Genomic DNA, 19,642 nt, shown 5'->3' with positions numbered 1-19,642 from the left:
AGAGTGCCAAAAGAGCAAAAGCGGGTTTTTCTCCTCACATTAATGACAGCTACACGGTGCTTGCAAGGTGAAACCCAGAGTCCTCCTCACGCAGCCGGCTGCTGCTGCACGGGGTGAGCCCCGGGTCCGGGCTGCTCCCTTGTGTGGGTGTTTTGTGGGTATTTTGTGGGTACATGTAACTTGGGGGAAAGCTGCTCTTCTTCACCCAACAGCAGGGTGATTTTGACACTGAGGTAGGGATGGCTTTGGCTCCTGAATCTGCAGCAAGAAGGAGCCTTGGTCAAGGCAGGTCAGTCAGACAAAAAAATGTAAGGCACTGCTGCATTTTAGGTGGAACTGTGTTTGGAATTGTGCTCTGCAGCAAATCCCTCAGCAGTAGGAAAGGCCCCAGGATCTTCCCTAGTTGCCGGTGGGGTTGGATGTGGTTTAAGTCACCATCAAGATTTCCAGATGGACCAAGGCTGGGTGTGTGCAGAGGCAGAGCTGTAGGATGGCTCACAGTGAAATCTGAGGTGGCACCTTCACAGAGCTTGGCAGGCGAGCATTGCAATCTGGGCTCACAAGGGTACACGGCAGGAAAAGGAAATTGATGTCTGTAAAGTTTAAAAACTCTTTAATGACGCAGAGAGACAAAACAGAGAGCTTATTTTCTGTGCAGTCACAAACCTACACTTGATTTTTTTCCCAAATTGTTTTGTTACAGCAAGATGCTGACGTTTACTCACTGATGTTGGATCATGTGAATCAAGTGCATTAGCTGAGTTCTCCTTAGATTTCTGGCTTAATTAAAACCAGCCTGCAAACACTGATCCAGGTGTTATCCATCCATGGATGGCAAATGGCTGGCACAGACACCTGGACCTCTGTCTGCAGGCTGGGGGAGCAGCCCTGCAGCAGCAGTTGGCTGTCAGTACAAATTTATATATATATATATATATTCATATATCTATTTATATATCTATTTCTATATTTATATATGTATATACTTATATACATACACACACTTTGAATATTTGCGTTTTGAATGACCCATCTATTCTGATTTTTGGAGTTTAAGAAAAACACCTTTTAAAAAAATCACCATCATCTGTGAGTGATTGTGTCCCAAGAGAAAAACCACAGGTTCAGCTTCAGGAGTTTCAGGTGTGAAGGAATTAAGAAGTGCCTTTGCCTGCCAGGTAGGGTTCTGAAGGAAGGTGGGGAAGGTGCATGCCATCTGCTTTTTGCCTCTCTTCGTGCTGGGAAATCACAATTGATTTCTTAAAAATTAATTATTGCATTATTCTAATATTTATTTACTATATTGCATTACCCTAATGATTCTATTATTTCTGATATTGGATTACACTTGTTGCTATTAATAGCCCATTGTGAAGGTATGGAAGCAAGCATTCTCTTTGGGTTAACTAGCAAAAATAAAAGCAAAATTACCGTAGAAAAAATTTAACCCTACTATCCCTTAAATCTTTAGCAATTATTTATTTCTCTCTCTCCTCTCTCTCTCTCTCTTAAATTTGTGTTGGGGAGGGGCAAATGCCATATATTCTGGATTTTTGTTTAAGTTAAGTTTGTTTCTGTAAGAATTCAAGAACATTTATTTGCTTAAAGGCTTGCCAGTAAAAAGGCTCCAGGTCTAATCCCCTTTCTGCTACACACCAATGAAACTTAGAAAACTCTTTGACTATTGACTTTTTCACGTGGAAACCGATCTGCTCAAAGTGAAAAGAAACCATTTCTTGGAGGGGGGAAGAAAAAAACTCTGTGAAACTCTGTTTTGAAGAAGTCGTCGTCCTTGGCCTGTGGAGTAGCAGCAGAAGCAAAGGCTTTTTGATCCTCAGATTTGTAAACTTGTAGACATAATAATGCCATTTCTCTAGTGTTAGCAGGTGTCCTGTCTGGAAGTTGCTGCCTCAGCCTCCAGCAGAGCTGGGAATTAGAAAATTGTCTGTCTTTCCTGAACCGTGAAGTGCTGCTCTTAAATAAAGGCCAGGTCAGATGTTAAAGGGACATTCTTGTCTCCTGAAGCCGAAATAATCTACAGTCACGTCGAGAAATGAAGGCATCCTCCTCCCAAAATGGTCAATCTCTTTATCTCCCATTATAGTCTGCCGGGTCAAGAAAAAGCCCCTTCCGTGCCGACATTTTGCAATATTTCTGCTAAGTCTGTAATTATTCCGGTTCTGCATAGCTGAATTTCAGGGAAATAACTGGGGAAGTTTTATTCTCTTCCTTTTTCTTTTCCTCCCCCTCCGCCCCCCCTCCCCGCTGTCCTTCGTCTGATAGAATACTTCAGCGAACTTTGATCAGGATTTATACATAAATTCTGTATTTTCTCTCTGCTCGTTAACAGCTGTTAAATGCAACCGGCATTATTATTTTTAATCTAGCGTGGTCCTCGAAATCCTGCAAACAGGCACAGAAGCCAAACCAACAAGCACGTCTTTTAATTCGCGGCTACCTCCTTCTGCTAAGGTGTCTTTGCCCGCTGTGTTTTATGGGTGTTTGCTAACAGCGATTGTTATGGAAATGATCCCCAAATCTCCTGTTGTATCCCCCCGCAGAGGTGACTGTGCTGTGCCGCACACCCGAGAGCAAACACGGACGGCTGCTTTTATTTTATTTACGCAGCAGAAAGGCTGTGCCTGCCCTTTCTCCGGGCAGCGCCCAGCCCAGCAGTGGTGCTGGTGCGGAGAAAGCTGCGGGGTGTCCCCCTCTCCCCCTGCCCTGCCCCACCACTCACGGATTGGGAATGTGCAATTTGGCAGGGGAGCGGATTTCACTCAGGCAGGTGCCTTCTGCCATCTCGATTCCAATGAAACGTGTGTTCCCGTGTAACATCCAGAAAGCTGCATTCCCTGGGTTCCTCACTTGTGCTGCGTGGGGTGCTGTGGACATCCTGAAAGTTTTAGAGAGGAGGGGTGGGTACCACTGCAGCCTCTCCTACAGCTCTCCAACCAAAAAAAGCATGGTCACAGCAGTTCCTTAAAGTTTGCTCTTGGCATAAAAGTTTGGCTTCCTCCTTTGAAAGGATATGTGTCTGGCGTCCCTCACTCAGCAGGAAAAAGAAACAGGTTTTGCTTCCTGATGGGCAGAATAAAATAGAGAACCAGGAGCCAGTATTCCCAGTCCTGCTCACTCATCTGGGTGAGCAGAAAAGAAAACTAAAAACAAACAAAAAATCCAAAGCTTTTGGGATCACTAGTCAGCAGATGGAATGCTGTACTGCACTGGCAAAACCAAAGTGATGTTAACTACACTCATGTTTGAAAACATCTTGACTGAAGGTCCTAAGAAAAGCTGGCTTTGCTAAACCAATTACCAAATGTATGAAAACAACTTAATTCGTGCTCATTGTTTTCCAGAATAAATTGCTCTAAACCTCATTTCCCAGTAAGTCTAAGGCTGCTTGATGTGACCCAAACAGGGACTTTCCCTCAGAATTTTCATGTAGAAACACATGCTGTGGTGGGGGTGTATTGTTGGGGAAAGGCGTTTTTGGTTTCATTTGTTGGTTTTGAGGCGGGTGGTTTGCACATCTATTGCCACCAGCCCCTGCAGAGAACGGTGTGCAAGAGGAGCTGTGTGCTCGTGTCCCTCCAATCCAGTATCACTCAAAACCAACCCCAAACAAAGCATCTTCCAGCTCTGAAAAGCTCCTCTCCTTCCCCCCACCTCATAGCCAGGCACAGAGGTGATTTCCTAGGCTTGCTGCGGTGTTGAGGATGGTGGAGACCACAGGCTGGGGCCGAGTGGCTGCACCTGCAGGGGTCTGGCAAGTGGTCAGCAGGGTGAGAGTGGGACTGAGGGGTGACAAGCAGGGGAAAAAAAAAAATCTGTCGAGGTGAAAAAACTTCTCAAAGCTCAGTCAGTGATTTCTGTTAGTGCAGGGGATTGGAAAAAATATTGAATGTTTTTTAGGTCCTTATTTTAGGTTACATCCAAGAAATACTCTGGTGTGATTGATGCAGAGCCGGCGAGGATGAGGGAAGACAGGGCCTTGGCTCTGCCCCCTTGTGTCTGTGCACGATGATAAAATCTTTTAATTAAATGATCGCATTGAGTGCACAGAGAGAACGGTGCTCGCTTTAATGAGCAGTTGCTCAATTTTGTTTTTCTCGACGTTCAATGGACGGTGCTATGTCTTATTAACTGGGCACTATTCAAACCCTGCTCAAAGACATTATTAATGTTCCTACCAGATTTATACAGTGCTGCTCACGGTAGTAACCCAGCACTTTCCAAACATTAATGGATCAAAATACAAGTGATGAGTGTTATTATCCCTGTTTAACGATGGGGAGGCAAATAAAAAGAGATGGGAGCTAATAATTAATTTGGAGTACATGGCTGTTCCTTTTCAAACTATGAGATTCGTATGGCCAAAACCACATGCAGAGCCAGGCACTGTGATCCTGGCTGCAGCTGTGGATGCTCAGCACTTTCACAGGTCAGACCCCAGCAGCTGGTATCAGCTGCCCAACAAACCTGGGCACAATTAGTGGCTGCTGAGGAAAACTTGAAGCACCTGGCCCTGAACTGTACAAAGCCTCTGTTGCAGGAACAGGTCAGGAGGAGCCAACTGTGCTCTGAAGAATAAAAGCCTGCATTCAAGTGTTGGCATTGGATTAAACATTGAAAGCATCCTTTAGCCCCTTGCTTTGCTTTCTCTGGCAGGAATTTATCCAGAAGTTTCACCTTTGCTGCAGGCCCCGATTCATTCTGTAAGGTAAAGCACTGGGTGAATTGGGTACTGTGTGTCCTGGGGGAAGAAATAGTGTGCATGGCTGTGAAAATGCACTGGGAGCAAAAGATCTTGGCTGAAATTGTACAGGTGGCTTGGGCACCTCCAAAACTTGGAGGTTTTTTACCAGTCTTCCTTCTCTGTGTAATACAGGTGTAATGTGTATGACAGGGAGTATCAGGCAGGCTAAAGCAAATCTGCTAGGGGAGAGTGAGTAGTTCTTGATGATGTGAATGAAACCTCCTGACTCCTCAGCATGTCTGGAGCAATTTTAGGTCCCACACTGACCTGGGACACAGCGACAGAAAAGAGGAGATTATTTTTAGCACCCATCTGTAAATGAGCTGAGGGGAGGGATAGGATGTTACTGGATGAGTTTCATGGGTGTTTGCTGACAGCAGAGGTGTGTTTGGGCCAGGCAGTCTCTGAAGGAATGCACAGGGTATAAATATTGTGGCCTATTCCCTTCTCTCCCTCCCTTGGTGCACACCAGTAGAATTTTGTGTTCTCTGCCCAACCTCTTCCAGTGTACCCCACCCATGCCTCATTCTCCCCATCCTAGGTGTTTTCTGGCACAGCCTCCTCATCCTCCTGTCCCCTTTCCCTGCATCCCCGTCCTGTAGACTGGGACCCACATGACACCACAGATGTAGATGTGAGGCCACTTGTTTTCCTGGAGCAGAGGCTTGGCCACATGGATTGTGGAAAGTGGGTCCAAAATTTAGTTTGTTCTCTGTTTAAAAGAGTTTGAGCTATTTTTTGTCTCAGCAGGGCCTGTTTCAGGGCTTTTGTGTTCTATACAGTTCATCTAAATGTTTGGGCATCTTTCATTCTCTCTTCTTTCCCAAAAAACTGTTCCAACCAAGGTTTCTTGGACATGGCTAACAATCCCTCTTGGTTTAAAAAACAACGGAATAAACCAAAACATGAAGAACTTTTCATTGGGAATTTGGGAGTTGTGTGCTCTTCAGTATTAGATACTGTATGCGTGGGGAGAAGATACTTCATTTTTCTCCATCCTCTGACAGTCAGATATAATCCCATCATTTTGTCTTAAGTAAAGATGTTTGGTTTGTGTTTTGGCTCACCCTGTTCTAAAAGTAATTGTCAAGAGTAACATTTCTGAGCAGGTACAGGAGGGGACGATGTTGGAAAACCATTCTAGTTTTATCCTGTAGCAATAGGTGACAATGTGGCTTAAAAAACCCTGATGAATTATTTTATACTCCCTGGTTAGTTACTTCTTGTGTGTGTGTGTGTATATATATATACAAATGTGTGTATATATGCTACAACTCTTTATATCTGTTTCTTTGCTTTTAAATGGTCAATCCATTTTACATCTCTCTTTGTGGATCCTTCACATGAATCTCCCTGTGCAGCCATCCTACCAAGCAATCACAACTCATTGCAAATTATTTTTTTATTTCTGTTTCGAAACATCAGAAATTATTCTTTAAAAATGATGGGGTTCCCCCCCCCCCAATCCTATTACATATGCCTCCTGCTCATTAGCAACAAATATTTGCTGAAGAAGTGGAAAGCAGTGTTTTGTTTATTTTAAGTGATAATAGAACAAGTTTTGGCCCAGAAAGAAAAGTTGTGGCTAGGAAGGAGAATGATTCCCAGTGTCAACCATATGTTGCATTCATCTAACTGAAGTGGCTTAATTACTGGTAGATGTTGCTGAGCTCATAAAGATACCTTTTTGCCAAGATTGTTTGCTGGTAATTGCAATCCAAAAAAAAAAAAAAAAATTCTGAGAAATTTCCTCCCACCAGGCTTCCCTTCCAGTCTTCCTTCAGCACCCTTTCCCTTTAGGTGCCCACCACAGATTCACATCGAGAGATGCTTGTATGTAAAATTTCTGGAGGTCCAGTATTATTAATACTCCCGTCTTGGTCTCTCTTGGGGCAGGGGAGGAACTGCAGTAGCCTTGCTCCAAATGCTCGGCCCTGCTCCTAGGGAGAGGGAGCGGTGGTGATTTTGGAGTAGATTATTCCTCTAATTGCGTAGCTGGTTTCAGTCTGGGATTAAGGCAGCTCAAATAATGACCTGACTTTTTGTAGCTGTAATGAGCAGCAAGCTCGGTCCTTCAAGACCCCTGATATTTTGAATCCTTTCCAAAAATATTCCTGTCGTCAAATCCAAAGTGGAATTTGGGATTTAGCGCTAAGGGGTAAGTGGGTTGGCGGTAACAACCAGCAGCCTCCCTCCGCTTCTGCCTATGCATTCTCATGATAAAGGGCACTTTAAAGCCCCTCTGACAATGAATGAGTCCTAGTTAAATATTTCAAGAACTTCTTTACATGGTTTCCCCTGATGCATGTACTGTTGAGACATCTGTCTTCCGTACTAATAAAGTAGTCTAGATTTAAAATGAACTTCATTGGATTGCTTTGAAACTATAGGCACATATGGTTCATAATTAGCTGGATATCTCTTATAGTTAAATGATTTTTTTTCTCTCTCTCTCTCTCTCTGTCGCCCATTCGCATCAATAATAGAAGCAAACAAAGTTCCAATTGTTCCCTGTTGCGGGACATTATGTGCCTGAATAAATGGATGTTGGCTGTGTCTACATGGATTTGCCATATGGCTACAAAGGCCGAAAGAATAGGGGCAGTGTGCTTTGTGCCGGGGCGAGGAGGGCCGGCCGGGCTGGGTGGGGCAGGGCGCGGGGGCGGCCGCACACCTTCCCGCACCGCACCGCGGGGCTGCGGGACGGGCACTCCCTCCCTGCTGCGGGACGGGCACTCCCTGCTGCGGGCTGCCAGCCCCGCGGCTCCGCTCGGGGGCTGCGATTGTTTGCTCTAGAGCCCCGTGCCTGAGCTGTCCCCGCGGTGCGGGCTTTCCTCCCGAGCCAGGCTGGGCACACCTCGTGGCTCCTCCGGCCGAGGTATTTGGAAGCTCGGAGCAGGGATCTTTCATTGCAAAAAGTCCTATTATTAGTTGCGGGCTGGGACAATGGAGGTCCCAAAGGCACCTGCTTTCATGAAAGCGAGAGAAAAGCCCATAAATCCTGGAGGATCCAGCTGCCTCACTCCGGGTATTGTTGGCTTTCATAAGGAAAGGGAAAAGCTATTTTTCTTTTCAAAGGGGGGGAAAATCGTATTGAGTCAGCGGCCACTGATGCGGGCGTGTAAAATAATCCCGTTCTGATTAAGCGATCAGGGAGCTGGAGGTAATCAATGTTACTTTTACAGCCAGGAGCGTTTGGCGGCCGTGACAGCGGGGGGAGAGCTTGGGGGAAAGGGGAAAGGGGGGGAGAGAGGAGCTCTGTGACGGGGGAAGACGATGTGGGCAAACCTTGAGCCTTATTCACCCTGAACCTCGTTCTCCCAGCTCCCTCCCGCTCTGTGGAAGTGTATCATACAGAGATCAGAAAGCCAGGGAGTGACGCCCTCTCGGTCCGCCCCAGCTGCTGGGTCCAGCGCGGGGGTGCAGCATTTCAGAGGTGCCAAGTTGGGGTGTGGAATCGGAAAGGCATAAATCAGCCCAGTAAATCAGCCCAGTCAGTCCCCACGTCCTGGTCCTCCTCCCCATCTGCACTCTCCAGCATCCCAATCCTGCACCACCTGCAGCCAGCACCAGAGCTGGTGTGTCCCCCTTTCCCGGGCAGCGCGGGGCTGGGATTCAGAGCCGGGGGGCTGCCTGAGGATGCCGCGGCTCTAACCTGCCCTCCGGCCACGGGGACGCGGTGATGCCGCAGAGTGCTGCCCGTGCACGGCTCTGACAGCACTGTCACCAAAGCACTGTCACAACGCTGGCTGTTTCGTCTCGTGGGAGGGTTTATTTTGTGTGAGTGGTGTCTTGCTTTTTACGTCTTTTAGGGCGAGCTGAAACTGCTGCCTTTCCCAGAACTGTTGTGTGTTTGTCCTGTAAATCATTGCTGGGCAGGAGGTACCAGGAAGTGCTTCCCTGCAGTAGCCAGGGCTCCGGGCTGGGGAGCGAGGGCCCGCGGCCGAAAGCGGGGGAGGGGGGAAGGTTTGCACAGCCACGACAGGGGCGTCCCCCGCAGCTGAGCCCGCTGGGGGGCACGGCCCGCTGGCACCAGCCACCCCCCGAGGCTGTCCCCAGCAGAGGCAGGCAGCGGCCCCAGCCACGATGCGGCGAGGGGGGGCGGCCCCGGGCCAGCCGCGCTCCTCGGGCGGGCAGACACGGCCTCGGGAAGAAAGGGTGAACTGTTAAAAGTAACCATTACAACGCGCCGAAAGGCGAAGGCAGGGTGTGATGAAGGGCGTGTGCTCCCCTCACGCTTGGTTAACTCCGGCAGTACTCAGGAGTTTGAGCTTGTTTTTAAGGGAGAAGCCCTGCGTTCCGCTCCGGACCGCCCGCCCGCCCCGCGGCGGGGTCGTGCTCCGGGGGTACCCGGGCCCCGCGGCGAGGGGGGACCCCCTCACCGAGAGACTCAGACTGGGCTGGGCTCCCCCGCCCAAGCCGCCGGGGCTGGCTCCGCCACCCCCCTCTCCCCCCGGACTTCCCCTCCAACACACACCAGGCAGGCTTGCGGCCGTTTCCTTTTATTTAATTTTATTATTGAAGTTGTGGCATTATTTGCAATGGCAGTGGTACAGACCGGCTCAGGATCCATTGAAACAGATTTGTCTTCAAGTAAAGTCTAAAAAATATTTTGATTCATAGCTACATCTTGTGAATGCAAAAAAAAAAAATCCACTATAAAAATAAATTTACATTTTGTGAATAACAAAAGCAAATATAGTGCCCTTTGGCTTAACCAAAAGAAAAAAAAAAGACTATTGGATGTCAAAGTTATCCACGTTTCTGACATAAATAGAAAATATAAGTTAGTATAACTCTTAAAAAAAGTTTTGTACAAATATACACTTGTTTTTTTAATTTTTCCTTTTTTTTTTTTTTTGCACTGAGAGCTCAGCAGAGATTAAACATTTCTTATAAATGACTTTTAAAGCTTTACACTTCTGGCCAGTGTACTCACATTAGGCATAATACATTTCTATACAGAACGTCATACATTGCACTGTTGTACGATAACACTGCTCCGTGCGCGGCCGGCGCTGCGGCTCCGCTCCGGCTGCCGCTCCCGGGCCGGGCGGGCGCGGGGGGGTCCCGGCTCGCCGCGCCGCCCGCCCCGGCCCCCCGCGCCTCCGGGGCGTCGCGCCTCCCGTGGCGGCGCGCCTCTCCCGTGGGTGCAGTAGTGCAAAAGTCTGGAGAAGAACAACAAGGAGAAGGGGGTAAAAAAAATAAGCAGGGGGAAAAAAAAATTGGTCGTGGTGGAGAAAGTAAGTAAGAGAGCGCGGCAGAAAGCGCCCGGACAGCTTCGCCCGCTCCCGGGGCGCGTCTTACCTGGCTCACCGGAGCCGCTTGCGGGGAGTCTGCTCAGCCGGCACGGCGGCGGGGGGCGGCGGGCAGCCGGCGGGGCGCTCCGCCGCCGCCTTGGGCTCTGCCGGCCTTTTTCTCCTCACGAAGAAATCTGGATGGGGGACGGAGAGGAAAGGGGGGTCCGTCAGCCACTGCGGCGGGACGCCCCCCGTCCCCCGCGCTCCCCGGCTCCCCACGCACCTGTGATGCGGGCGGTCGGGCCCCTCCGGCGGAGCCGCATGCCGCGGCGGCGGGGCGCTGCGCGGTTCTCCCGGCTCAGGCGGCCCCCGGGCCCCTTGCCGGCGGCGGGCGGCGGCGGCGGGGAAGGGGGCGCCCGGACGAGGGGGACGCGGCACCGTCCCACCTGCAGAGTCTCCCGGTAGAAAGCGGGCACGGCGCCGGCCTCCACCTCCTCCCAGCGCAGGCGGCCGGGCCCCGGCAGCGGCGTGTCGGTTTGGAAGTTGTAGTCCCAGCGCCGCTGGTCGTCCTCCCCCATCTCCCGCAGGCGCTCCCGCAGTTCCCGGCCCAGCTCCTCGTGGTCCACCGGCCCGAAGAGGCTCCTGCAGACGGGGCTGCGGCCGTGCCCGACCAGGGCTCGCCGGGCCGAGAGGCGCTCCAGGGCGGCGGTGCCGGAGAGGTGCACGTTGGACATCGCCGCCGGGCCGGGAAGGCGTGGGTGCCCCCCCGCCGCTCCTCTCCTCCCGTCCCGTGCGCTCGCCCTGCCGCGCTCAGACCGGCCCTGCCTCCCGCCTTTGAACCCCTGCCCCCGGCCGCTGCCTTTTAAACCCCGCTCCCCGCGAGTGCGAGCAAAACACCATTAGCATAATAGTGTTTCCCTGCCGCCGGCCCGCCGCGATTGGCGGGGCCCCCCCCGCCGCCCCCCGGCCNCCCGGCGCTAGCCCGGCCCCGGAGGGCGGCTGCCGCGCTCCCCGCCCGCTGCCGGCCCCCGCTCCCTTTGTCTGCCGCCGGCCGCGGCTCCGCCGCCGCTTCCAAGCCGGCGACTTTCGGGGGTGTTTTTTTTCCCCCTCCGCTCCGTGTTGCCTTTTCCGCGTGAAGGGTGCGTGTGGGAGTGTTTTTACTATTATTTTTTTACTATTATTTTTTACTATTATTTTGTTTGGGATTTTTTTTTCCTCCTCGAGGAGTGTCGCCAGTTTTTTCAGCATCCGTGGAGCGCGGGGGCTTGGCGCGGGGGAGGTGATGCGTGTGGAGGAAAACGGGATCGTTTCTGGCTCGGAGATTTTTATTACACTGCTGCAAAACAAAGCGAGATGCTTGCAGATTTCAAAACAAGCTGAAGGCTATTTTTAAAAATAGGGCTTCTCAGCTGCATGGAAGTAATAACTTGCAGCCTTAGTGAATAGAAGTACATGAAAACCACAGCATTTTCCTCTCCTGACTTTAAAACCCACATAACACGTGTTTGTTCGCTGCAGATGAACTAATCTTGCTATTGTGTTGCCAGGGATCAGCTGGCTTGTGCTTTACATTTTCTGCAGGTCACTGCAATCATTGCCTTTTGTTGTTTTGGGATGGAGGAGTATGAAAGGAAAAGAAGGGGGAGCATAATTGACACGGTGCTAAAATTGGTCCCAGAACATCATCACAGTGTTGATGCATTTCTCAGAGGGTCATCACGGCAATGATTTTTTCATCTGCAGATGACAAGGGGAAAGAAGAATCTCTTTCATGTTGCGTGTTTTGGGACCTCCTGACTCACATCCCTGTGGCTCTTGCCTTTGGGAAGTTCAAACCCTTGAGCAAAGATAACTTGGATGGTTTTATTTCCTAGAGGGAATAAAATAATAATAATTCCTAGGATGTGCTGGCTCTGCAGAGACTGCCCCACATGCTGCTTGCTGCAGGGCTGGAGGGGTTGCAGCTTTAGGCCCCTTAGGGCAATGGTGCCCACAGGTAGGTCTGCTTCAAGAAGAGAGGCATTTGTCTTTGCATCCATGCAAAGGCCTTGCCAGCTGCACCAAAGTAAGTTTGTGGTGTTCCATATTTGTCCCACCTCTGTGACAGAGCAGCCCTCCAGCAGTGCTGGGGATCCTCACTCCCGCACTTGCCATGCCAGTGAGGAGCTTGTGGCAGCTGGGACAGCCCCTGTCACCTCCCAGGTGCTGCACCTTCAGTGGTGCTTCCAAAGTCTGCCCGCACCAGGAGGTACCAGCAGTGCCCGTGGGTTTGGATCCATGGACCCGTGGTTGGCTGCTGCTGGCAGAAAAAATGTTGGAGCCTGGCTCACTGCACAGGAAGGATCTATCCATGCTCAGGCTGCTGAAGAGTGAGATGCCATGACAGGTTTGATCTCCTGAAGTAATTTCCTGATGTTTGTCAGGACAGATGGGGTGCTTGATGGGGAGCATCTGTAGCTTGGTGATGGAGAGAAGAAGATGCAGCAAGTGCCTTCAGGGTGAAGATCCCCACTTGTTTCCTGGGCAGGCATGGAGTCACAGCTGGCAAAGATTTTGCTGGCCAGTGGTACAGACCACTTTCATTTCACTAATGGTGATACCACTGGTGTTTTAAGAAATGTGAAGACTTTTTTATTTTAAAGATGCCTATTCAGATGTTATGTTCTTAACAGTCATTCTGAGTTTCCCAGATGAGTTGGACAACCTACCCAAGTGGCTGTTTTAGGTGAATATTACCTCACTGTCCTTTCTGTCACAAAATGGCCCTTGAAGATGGCCATATGGAGGTCTCTTGGCCCCAAGATTATAATTTAGGGAGCAGGTAATGAAAAGTTCCTCATCACTAAGAGCACATCATCCTAAAAAGCAGGAGGTGCATATCATTTAGGCACGGGTTCAACCAGGAGAGGAGGTGTGGGTCTTGCAAGCTGGGATGCTTGGAGAACATGGCAAGGTGTTCACCTGGGGACTTCTTTCAGCAGCCATCAAATTCATCTCTTAGGATGTAGGTTGGGGTGGTTTTAGGAATAAATGTGCTGTGCAGAGAAAATAATTTGAGGTCCCCAAGAAACCTGCTGGAAAAGTGCCCTCTATTCAAGACTCGAGCCAAAAGGCAATGGCCAGGTCCCTGCAGACAGGAGCTCTTTGTGAGGAGCTCTCACAAACCTGCTGCCATCCTCCCCCTGTGCCAGCAAGGCCAGCAACTGCCTTTCCTGTGTTCTGCCTCCTCGATTTTAGACATTCCTGCCATGAAAGCTGCATGAGCAAGATCCCCCGCTATTTGCAAGACGTGGGCACGCCCTCTGCAAAATCCACGTCGTTGTCCTTCCAAACCCTTCCCAGAGGTTAGCCAATATTTACGCAGCGCTTGAGGGAGGCAAGGAACGACGGTTTCAACGTTCAGGAGTTGCCTTGTGTGAGGCCACTTCACCTTCCAGCTCACCTGGGAGGTAAAGCAGCTCCGGTTTGAGATTACCACCCCTGTTTTTTTAGTTCAGCTTCCTCACTGTTAATGCTCTCTAATGCTTTTGACTAGATTTTTTTGTCCCACTATACATTTAGGTTTTAAGGTGGTAGTGACAGTCCTGGTCACTTTCTGCTCACAAGAGTCTTTCTTTTTTGTGTGGAGATAGAGCATCCAGCCCATTTGAGAAGGAAGTACTGTATGCACAGAGAGATGTTTTCAATTTAGTGGATCTGTGAACTCTCAGGCCAGAGGGGTAGGTTATGATCCTCTAAACCAGCAGTTTGCCTAACATAAGCCACAAAATCTTACCCAAGAGCTCCTACCACCCAGCCTATTAGCTTCTTTAGAAATTCCTGCTCCAGAACACTGAGCAGAGTAATTACTGCTATGGTTAGAACAATGCCCCATGAGAATGAAATGTTTTTGCTCAAAATATCTAAGTCATATCTGCTTATGTCAGGAAAAATAATGACTTTAACTAGTGTGTACTCCTGCTGGCTATTCTGTTTCAAAAGGGTGAGGGGAAAGCAAACTCCTTTATGGCCTGTGCATCATTGTAAAGGGATTGCAATTGCAGGAGGTTTATTGCATTTGACTATTTCTGTTTGGAAAGGGTCCAGGTTGAGTGTCAGAGCCAGGGCTGAGTCTGATGGCTTGGCAGATAGGGGAAGAGAGGTCCTTGCACTGTAAACTGAGCGAGGAGTAACCAAGGAGATCTGATAAGAAGTTATGGAGGTAACAAAAGAGAGATTCTCAGTGCTGTCATGCTGATGGGGCTGGCTGTTGTGCAGCTCCAGGTTAACTTATTCAGAAGAGAGGGTTTAGTGAGATGCTTATGTATAGAGGCAAGCAGTCCCCATCACGTGGTGCCATGGAGGAGCACTCCTCAGTCTTTTGGCAAGTCTTGGAGTGAACTTCTGCAGGGATTGTCCTCAGCATGCTGCCAGACAAGCAGACCTGTTGTTGGGCCCCTGAGGCTGGGAGGTTTGTGCTTTGCTCTCCTCTCATTTCCTTTAGTGCACGGTTATCATCTACGCTCAGCAATGTTTAACTCAAGATTCTTCAAATGTTGTGTGATCTACATGTGATTGCTTCATTTCAGAACATGTTATATCCCATAATTGCTTTAGCAGAGGCACAAACCAATAGACATTGGTACTTTATCTTCTCTGCACTTCTCTTTTACTAAGCATGTGATCACAAGCAATTTGCATTTATACCAGTGGCAATTTTGCTTGGTACTTTGGAATCCTGCTTAAATAAACTGATTACAATTGGGGTTCAAGTTAGGACAGACTGCTCAAACTCTTCAGCGAGGCTTTTCTACCACCAAAGTGACAATTCAAATTATTCAAACTGGTATAGACTCAGAATTTTCCGTTTCTTGACAAGGTCATAAAATGTCAAATTATTTGATTTGATAGCTGGGCAAAACCACACTAGTTCAGGGGTTAAAATGGGTAAAGGAAACTGAGCAGAACTCCGGAAAAATTCTGACAGCTTTAATTCAGTTTGAATTGCTTTTTGTTGTATTCTCAAAAAAAAAAAAAGGCACAAGCTAATATCTCAGACAAAAAAAAATATGCTTCATTTAATTTAATTTCCTTTAATTATTTTTTAAATTATTCCTTCTGTTCTTGGTTGTTAAAAGAAGAGCCAGCCTTGCTGTCCAGCTGCTGTGCATCATTAGGGTAGGACAAAGGTAGCAGTGAATTTAGCCTAATCTATTGATGGACCTGCCAGTGCACCAGGGGCCATTGCATTCTCTCTTCACACTCCTCTTGCCATCATGTTGTTTTACTAGATGAACTCCACTCGCCATCTGGCTCTTCATCCTGACTGGGAGGCTGGCTCGTTTGCAGGATGCTGTGTTGTTATCTGGGAAAACAGGCTGGGAATGGCAGGTACCAAGCAGCATTTTGAGCTCGCAGGTACCAAGCAGCATTTTGAGCTCGCAGTACGTATCTGTGGAGGGTGGCTCTTTTTTGCTTGATCTCTGTGTAGTTCTATTTTAGCAGTAGTTAAATGCTCCATTTATTTATATTCCCTGCTTTTCTGTTGGTGTAATTGCTGTCGAAGTCATGCTCTACGCTCACAGGTCCTGTTCATTGCCACTCTTTGCATTAAACTAGAGGTTTGCGTTTTGCTTGTTTTGACATTCCCCTCGCCTTTCATCTTGATCCACGGTAATATTATTTTTGGAGTAGCTTTTCATAGGTTATTTCTACTTTATGTAGGGGGAGGTAGTGGTGAAGGGGCCATTACGCAGGTTTTATTTTTGGTTTCATGTTTCTTAAGTAAACAGGTTTTTTACTGCTGGTAGTCTAGTCCTGAAGGAGATCGTTCATGGCCTGGACTGTTGCAGAGGGAGGTGCCTGGTCCCAAAGCAAGCCCAGGAGCAGCGGTGAGTGCATCAGAGGCATCTTCACATGGATCGCAGCACATGCCTAGAGGGAACAAAACGTAGAGAGTACGGAAAAACTCCCCAAAGCCAAACCCACGTCATGAAATCTGACTGTGAAAGCAACACACACTCGAGAAGTGGAGGCTGTCTAAAGAATGCTGACGACGAAGACCTAAAAACAGTGTGAAGGGAGAGTAAAGCCCAAGTTTCGATGGGCCCAGTCCTTGCGGCGCTGGCGGAACGCCGGCCGGGGCGAGCCGCCTTGGCGCTCGGGCCGAGCCCGCACCTGGTCGCTCGCCGTCCCGCAGGTCCCTGCCCCTGGTGGCCAGCCCGGGGCCCTGTCGGAGCCGGGGATGGGAAGATCCGCGGGGCAATGGTGCCCTCTAATGTCGGCGTTCCGTTCCCCGCCCGGCGCTGCGCAGCGCGGCCTGGCCCGCGGCCTCCGCGCTGCCGCCCGCTCTGCCCGCAGCAGCCCGCCCGTGCCGGCGCCTTCTGCCGCCCAGCCCGGCGGTGTCCCCGTGTGACCCGGGGAACTGAGGTGCTGTTCGCCGCCTCAGGGGCTCCGGGCTGTGCTGTAGCTGCTATGAGGCTCTCTGCTTCGCCACAGAGAGCTCTCAGGGCATGAGCTCTCAGAGCTCTCAGACGCTGCTCTCCCGGCCACCAGCCTGCAGACAGCCCTGGGCAGCTTTCGGAGAGCAGGCGATCGAAAACTGCAGACTTTAATTCCATACTGTGTGCACCGTGCTTCTAGAGTAAGGAAATACACTGTAGCTGTAATAACCATCCTAAAGGGTTTCTCAGGTTGTTCCAAGTTTGTACCACTCTTTGGCAAGATTTGTGAACAGAAGAATACACTCGCTTTATTTTGTGAGAAATTAGGGTTGAGGTGTAACGTGGCTATCATAAACTCATAGAATGGGTTGTACTGCAAGGGACATTAAAGGTTATCTTGTTCCACCCCCTGCCATGGGCAGGAATACCTTCCACTAGAACAGGTTGCTCAGAGCCCCATCCAACCTGGCCTTGAACATTTCTAGGGATGGGACATCCCGAACTTCTCTGGGAAAAATGTACCAGTGTCTCACCACCCTCACAGCAAAGAATTTCTTTCTAATATCTATCCTAAATCTTTTGATTTAAAACCATTAGCCCTCATTCTGTCATTGCCACTTCTCCAATGTGACAGATAATGACTTAGCTCAATGGCAGCTCTAACCCTGGCAGCCCAAGAGAAGCAGATCCAGTTGTAGAGGATGTAGACCTTGAGACACTTGTCTGGCTTCATGGAGGCCTGGCATGTCTCAAGGAGCCCCAGGAGTTCTGTTTATTTTACATTTTCCTGCAGTGGGTTCCCTCTCTGTGAGTGTTGGCAAAGCAGTACAGTGCTGTGGGATCTGGCTGTTCCTTCTCTTGCACTCCAGGCTGGATTCCCTCTTCTTATCTGCCTCTCCTTCAGGGCTTGCTCCCTCCATTCCGTGCGATGGGCTGTTGAGATATCCTGCAGTGACGCAGCACGATGAGATAATCTCGCCTCCCTCCTCACCCCCCGGCTTCTTGTTTGTATTCTTTGATTAATTTATCTTCTTGCCTATGGCTTTAAATTTGCTTTTATGGTACTAACTTTCTGAAGACACAGCACTAAAATTTTATTTTTTCTTAATCTTGGAAAGCAATCACTTTATAATCTCTCTGCTAGAATCATAGCATTAATTTTGCTGCAAGCATTGAATGTGGACCAAACATCACCCAGCCAGTGGTGAACCTGCTGAGGGAGTGGTTCAAAGAACTCCCTTGGGGGAGTCCATCACGTTCATCTTACAGCAGTTTAACCATAATAGGGCTGCCATGCCCACAATCAGGTATGTATTCCTATGGAGTGAGGAGTTAGTTGTAGCTGGATCCAGCAGCACGCCACGAGCACATCTATACAATGCAGAACATTTAGTGCTATGCCTCATTGCTGGGAGCTCAGCCTGTGTTAAATATGGGGCAGCATTAAGGGATTTGTATGTGCCATCCACAACAGCACTCAGCAGAAATCCCACTAGCCTTCAGCATCCTGCAGATCCGAAGAGAAAACAAGTGCCATGTCCCCTAGCAGGGCAGAAGAGGTGGAAGGGCACAGGTAGCACTGGCCTAAAGGCTTTCTGATGGTTTGCATTACACCCACTGACACAGCTATATTTCTTAATGAGGCAGTTCTTGAGCTGTGGACAGAGGCTGGAAGGATGTGTTACCTGAGATCATGGTTGGAAATGTTACTAAATACTCTGATTACATGTGATTGTAATGTCCCTTGGTACATGGTGGAGGTCAGGAGAAAGTCAGGTTTTTTCCTGTGCTGTGACCAGGTTGAAAAATCATCAGGTTATGCTGTAGCCTTTCAAGTTTCCCCTTAGCAGCTGCTCTGAAGCTTCTTTCAGGAGTTATTGCTAAAACAAGGGTGTAGGGCAGTGAGCTCCAGGTGCCCAGCTCTCAGTTTCAGCTAGGATGACTTTTGGACTTCAGACAGGAGAATCAGGCACAAAGAGATTAATTTGTACCTGATTCTCAATTAAACTTTAATTCCATGAAGGTGCAATTAAAACCACACCCTGATGCTGTGCAAGATAACAGATACCTCACTGCTGCTCAGTGAGCATGCATGTGAGGGCATTTCAAAATGACATGGTACAAATTCTTCTGGTGTAAACCAGGAGACTCTCAAACGTAGTCTTGACCAAATGGGTCTGAAACTGCATGTGAGGGCATTTCAAAATGACATGGTACAAATTCTTCTGGTGTAAACCAGGAGACACATTCTCAAATGTAGTCATGACCAAATGAGTCTGAAACAAATGTTTTCCTAACAGTAAAAGCAGGAGAGGAGCTGGATGAAAGACTTGAAAGTTAAATCCTGGCAGCCTGGAAATCAGAGGCAAAATTCCCAGTGAATTGGGGTCATGGTTTCAGTCTAAAGCCAAGTAATCCAGATCCTGTACTTCTGAAAGTAAAAATGAGTCAGCTGGTCATCGTTGGTATTCAAAGAGAAAACAGAAACCAGGTGAAATCATTTAAGCTGACAGTGGCCAAATGGTTGTGAGTTTGCTCTGGAAGGAAATAAATACATCTGGAGGTGTTATGTTTACAGAATCTCATTGCTTTCTAGATCAAATGCACTTGCTTTGCAGATGGAAGAATGACTTTTTTTTTTTGTTTCTCCTTTTTTAACCACCAGGCTGCAACTTAAATCTAGAGTCTTTTCTTTTTATGCACCACAGTCATTAAGCAAGATTTGTCTCTGACCTGCCCTGGCAGTCCTGCAGCTTCTGAGGGCACCTCCAGTGGGATTTGTGGTGGTTGTTGCTTCACCTGTACAGAGATGGCTGAATTTGGCAATTTGATTGATGAGGCTTAGAAGGAATATAACCCACCACTCCCCTGGCGGTACTGGGCAATAAATAAAAGGAATAAATCCTTATTGTTTTGAAGGTGGTGAGGAGAGAGGCTGGGCAGACCTGCTGAGTAGATTGCCGTCAGTTTTAACAGGAGCCTTCAGGACCCAGTCAAGTTTGGAAGTTGGAGAATTACTTCCCAGTGCCCTGCTGGGGCAATTTTACAGAGATAGTATAGAAATTTGTAAAACTTGCTTGATTTCTGCATTGTGAGCCTGTGATCATCTTGGGGACAAGCTTTAAAAAGTATTTTGAAACATTTTTTTTTTTTAAATAAATAGCTCTTAGGGATTTTGTCTTGGGAAAATTTGTGTGTGCCCTCATGTCCTGATGCCA

The 19,642-nt window shown here is 48.7% G+C and overlaps 1 protein-coding gene across 1 annotated transcript; it reads right to left on the bottom strand.

Moving 5' to 3' along the window:
* Positions 1 to 9,248: 9,248 nt before the first annotated feature.
* Positions 9,249 to 10,899, bottom strand: CDKN1C (cyclin dependent kinase inhibitor 1C). Its single transcript, XM_039728356.1, has 3 exons — positions 10,286 to 10,899; positions 10,070 to 10,196; positions 9,249 to 9,930 (listed from the first exon to the last, which is right to left on the bottom strand). The coding sequence occupies exons 1-2, from the start codon at positions 10,734 to 10,736 to the stop codon at positions 10,075 to 10,077; spliced, it is 573 nt and encodes a 190-aa protein (XP_039584290.1). The 5' UTR covers positions 10,737 to 10,899; the 3' UTR covers positions 9,249 to 9,930; positions 10,070 to 10,074.
* Between the last annotated feature and the right edge of the window lie 8,743 nt (positions 10,900 to 19,642).

This window comes from Passer montanus, unplaced genomic scaffold (genome assembly GCF_014805655.1).
Source record: "Passer montanus isolate IOZ18808 unplaced genomic scaffold, ASM1480565v1 scaffold65, whole genome shotgun sequence".
Taxonomy (NCBI): Eukaryota; Metazoa; Chordata; class Aves; order Passeriformes; family Passeridae; genus Passer; species Passer montanus.
The sequence above is the reverse complement of the archived record's forward strand: the minus strand, read 5'-3'. Positions and strand labels throughout refer to the sequence as shown.

What these genes read in the sequence shown, in the direction of transcription:
- CDKN1C (XM_039728356.1), bottom strand. Translation starts at nt 10,736, where the DNA reads ATGTCCAACGTGCACCTCTCCGGCACCGCCGCCCTGGAGCGCCTCTCG. An exon ending in CCCGACCGCCCGCATCACAG is followed by an intron (nt 10,197 to 10,285) that starts GTGCGTGGGGAG and finishes TCCCCCATCCAG; the next exon opens with ATTTCTTCGTGAGGAGAAAA.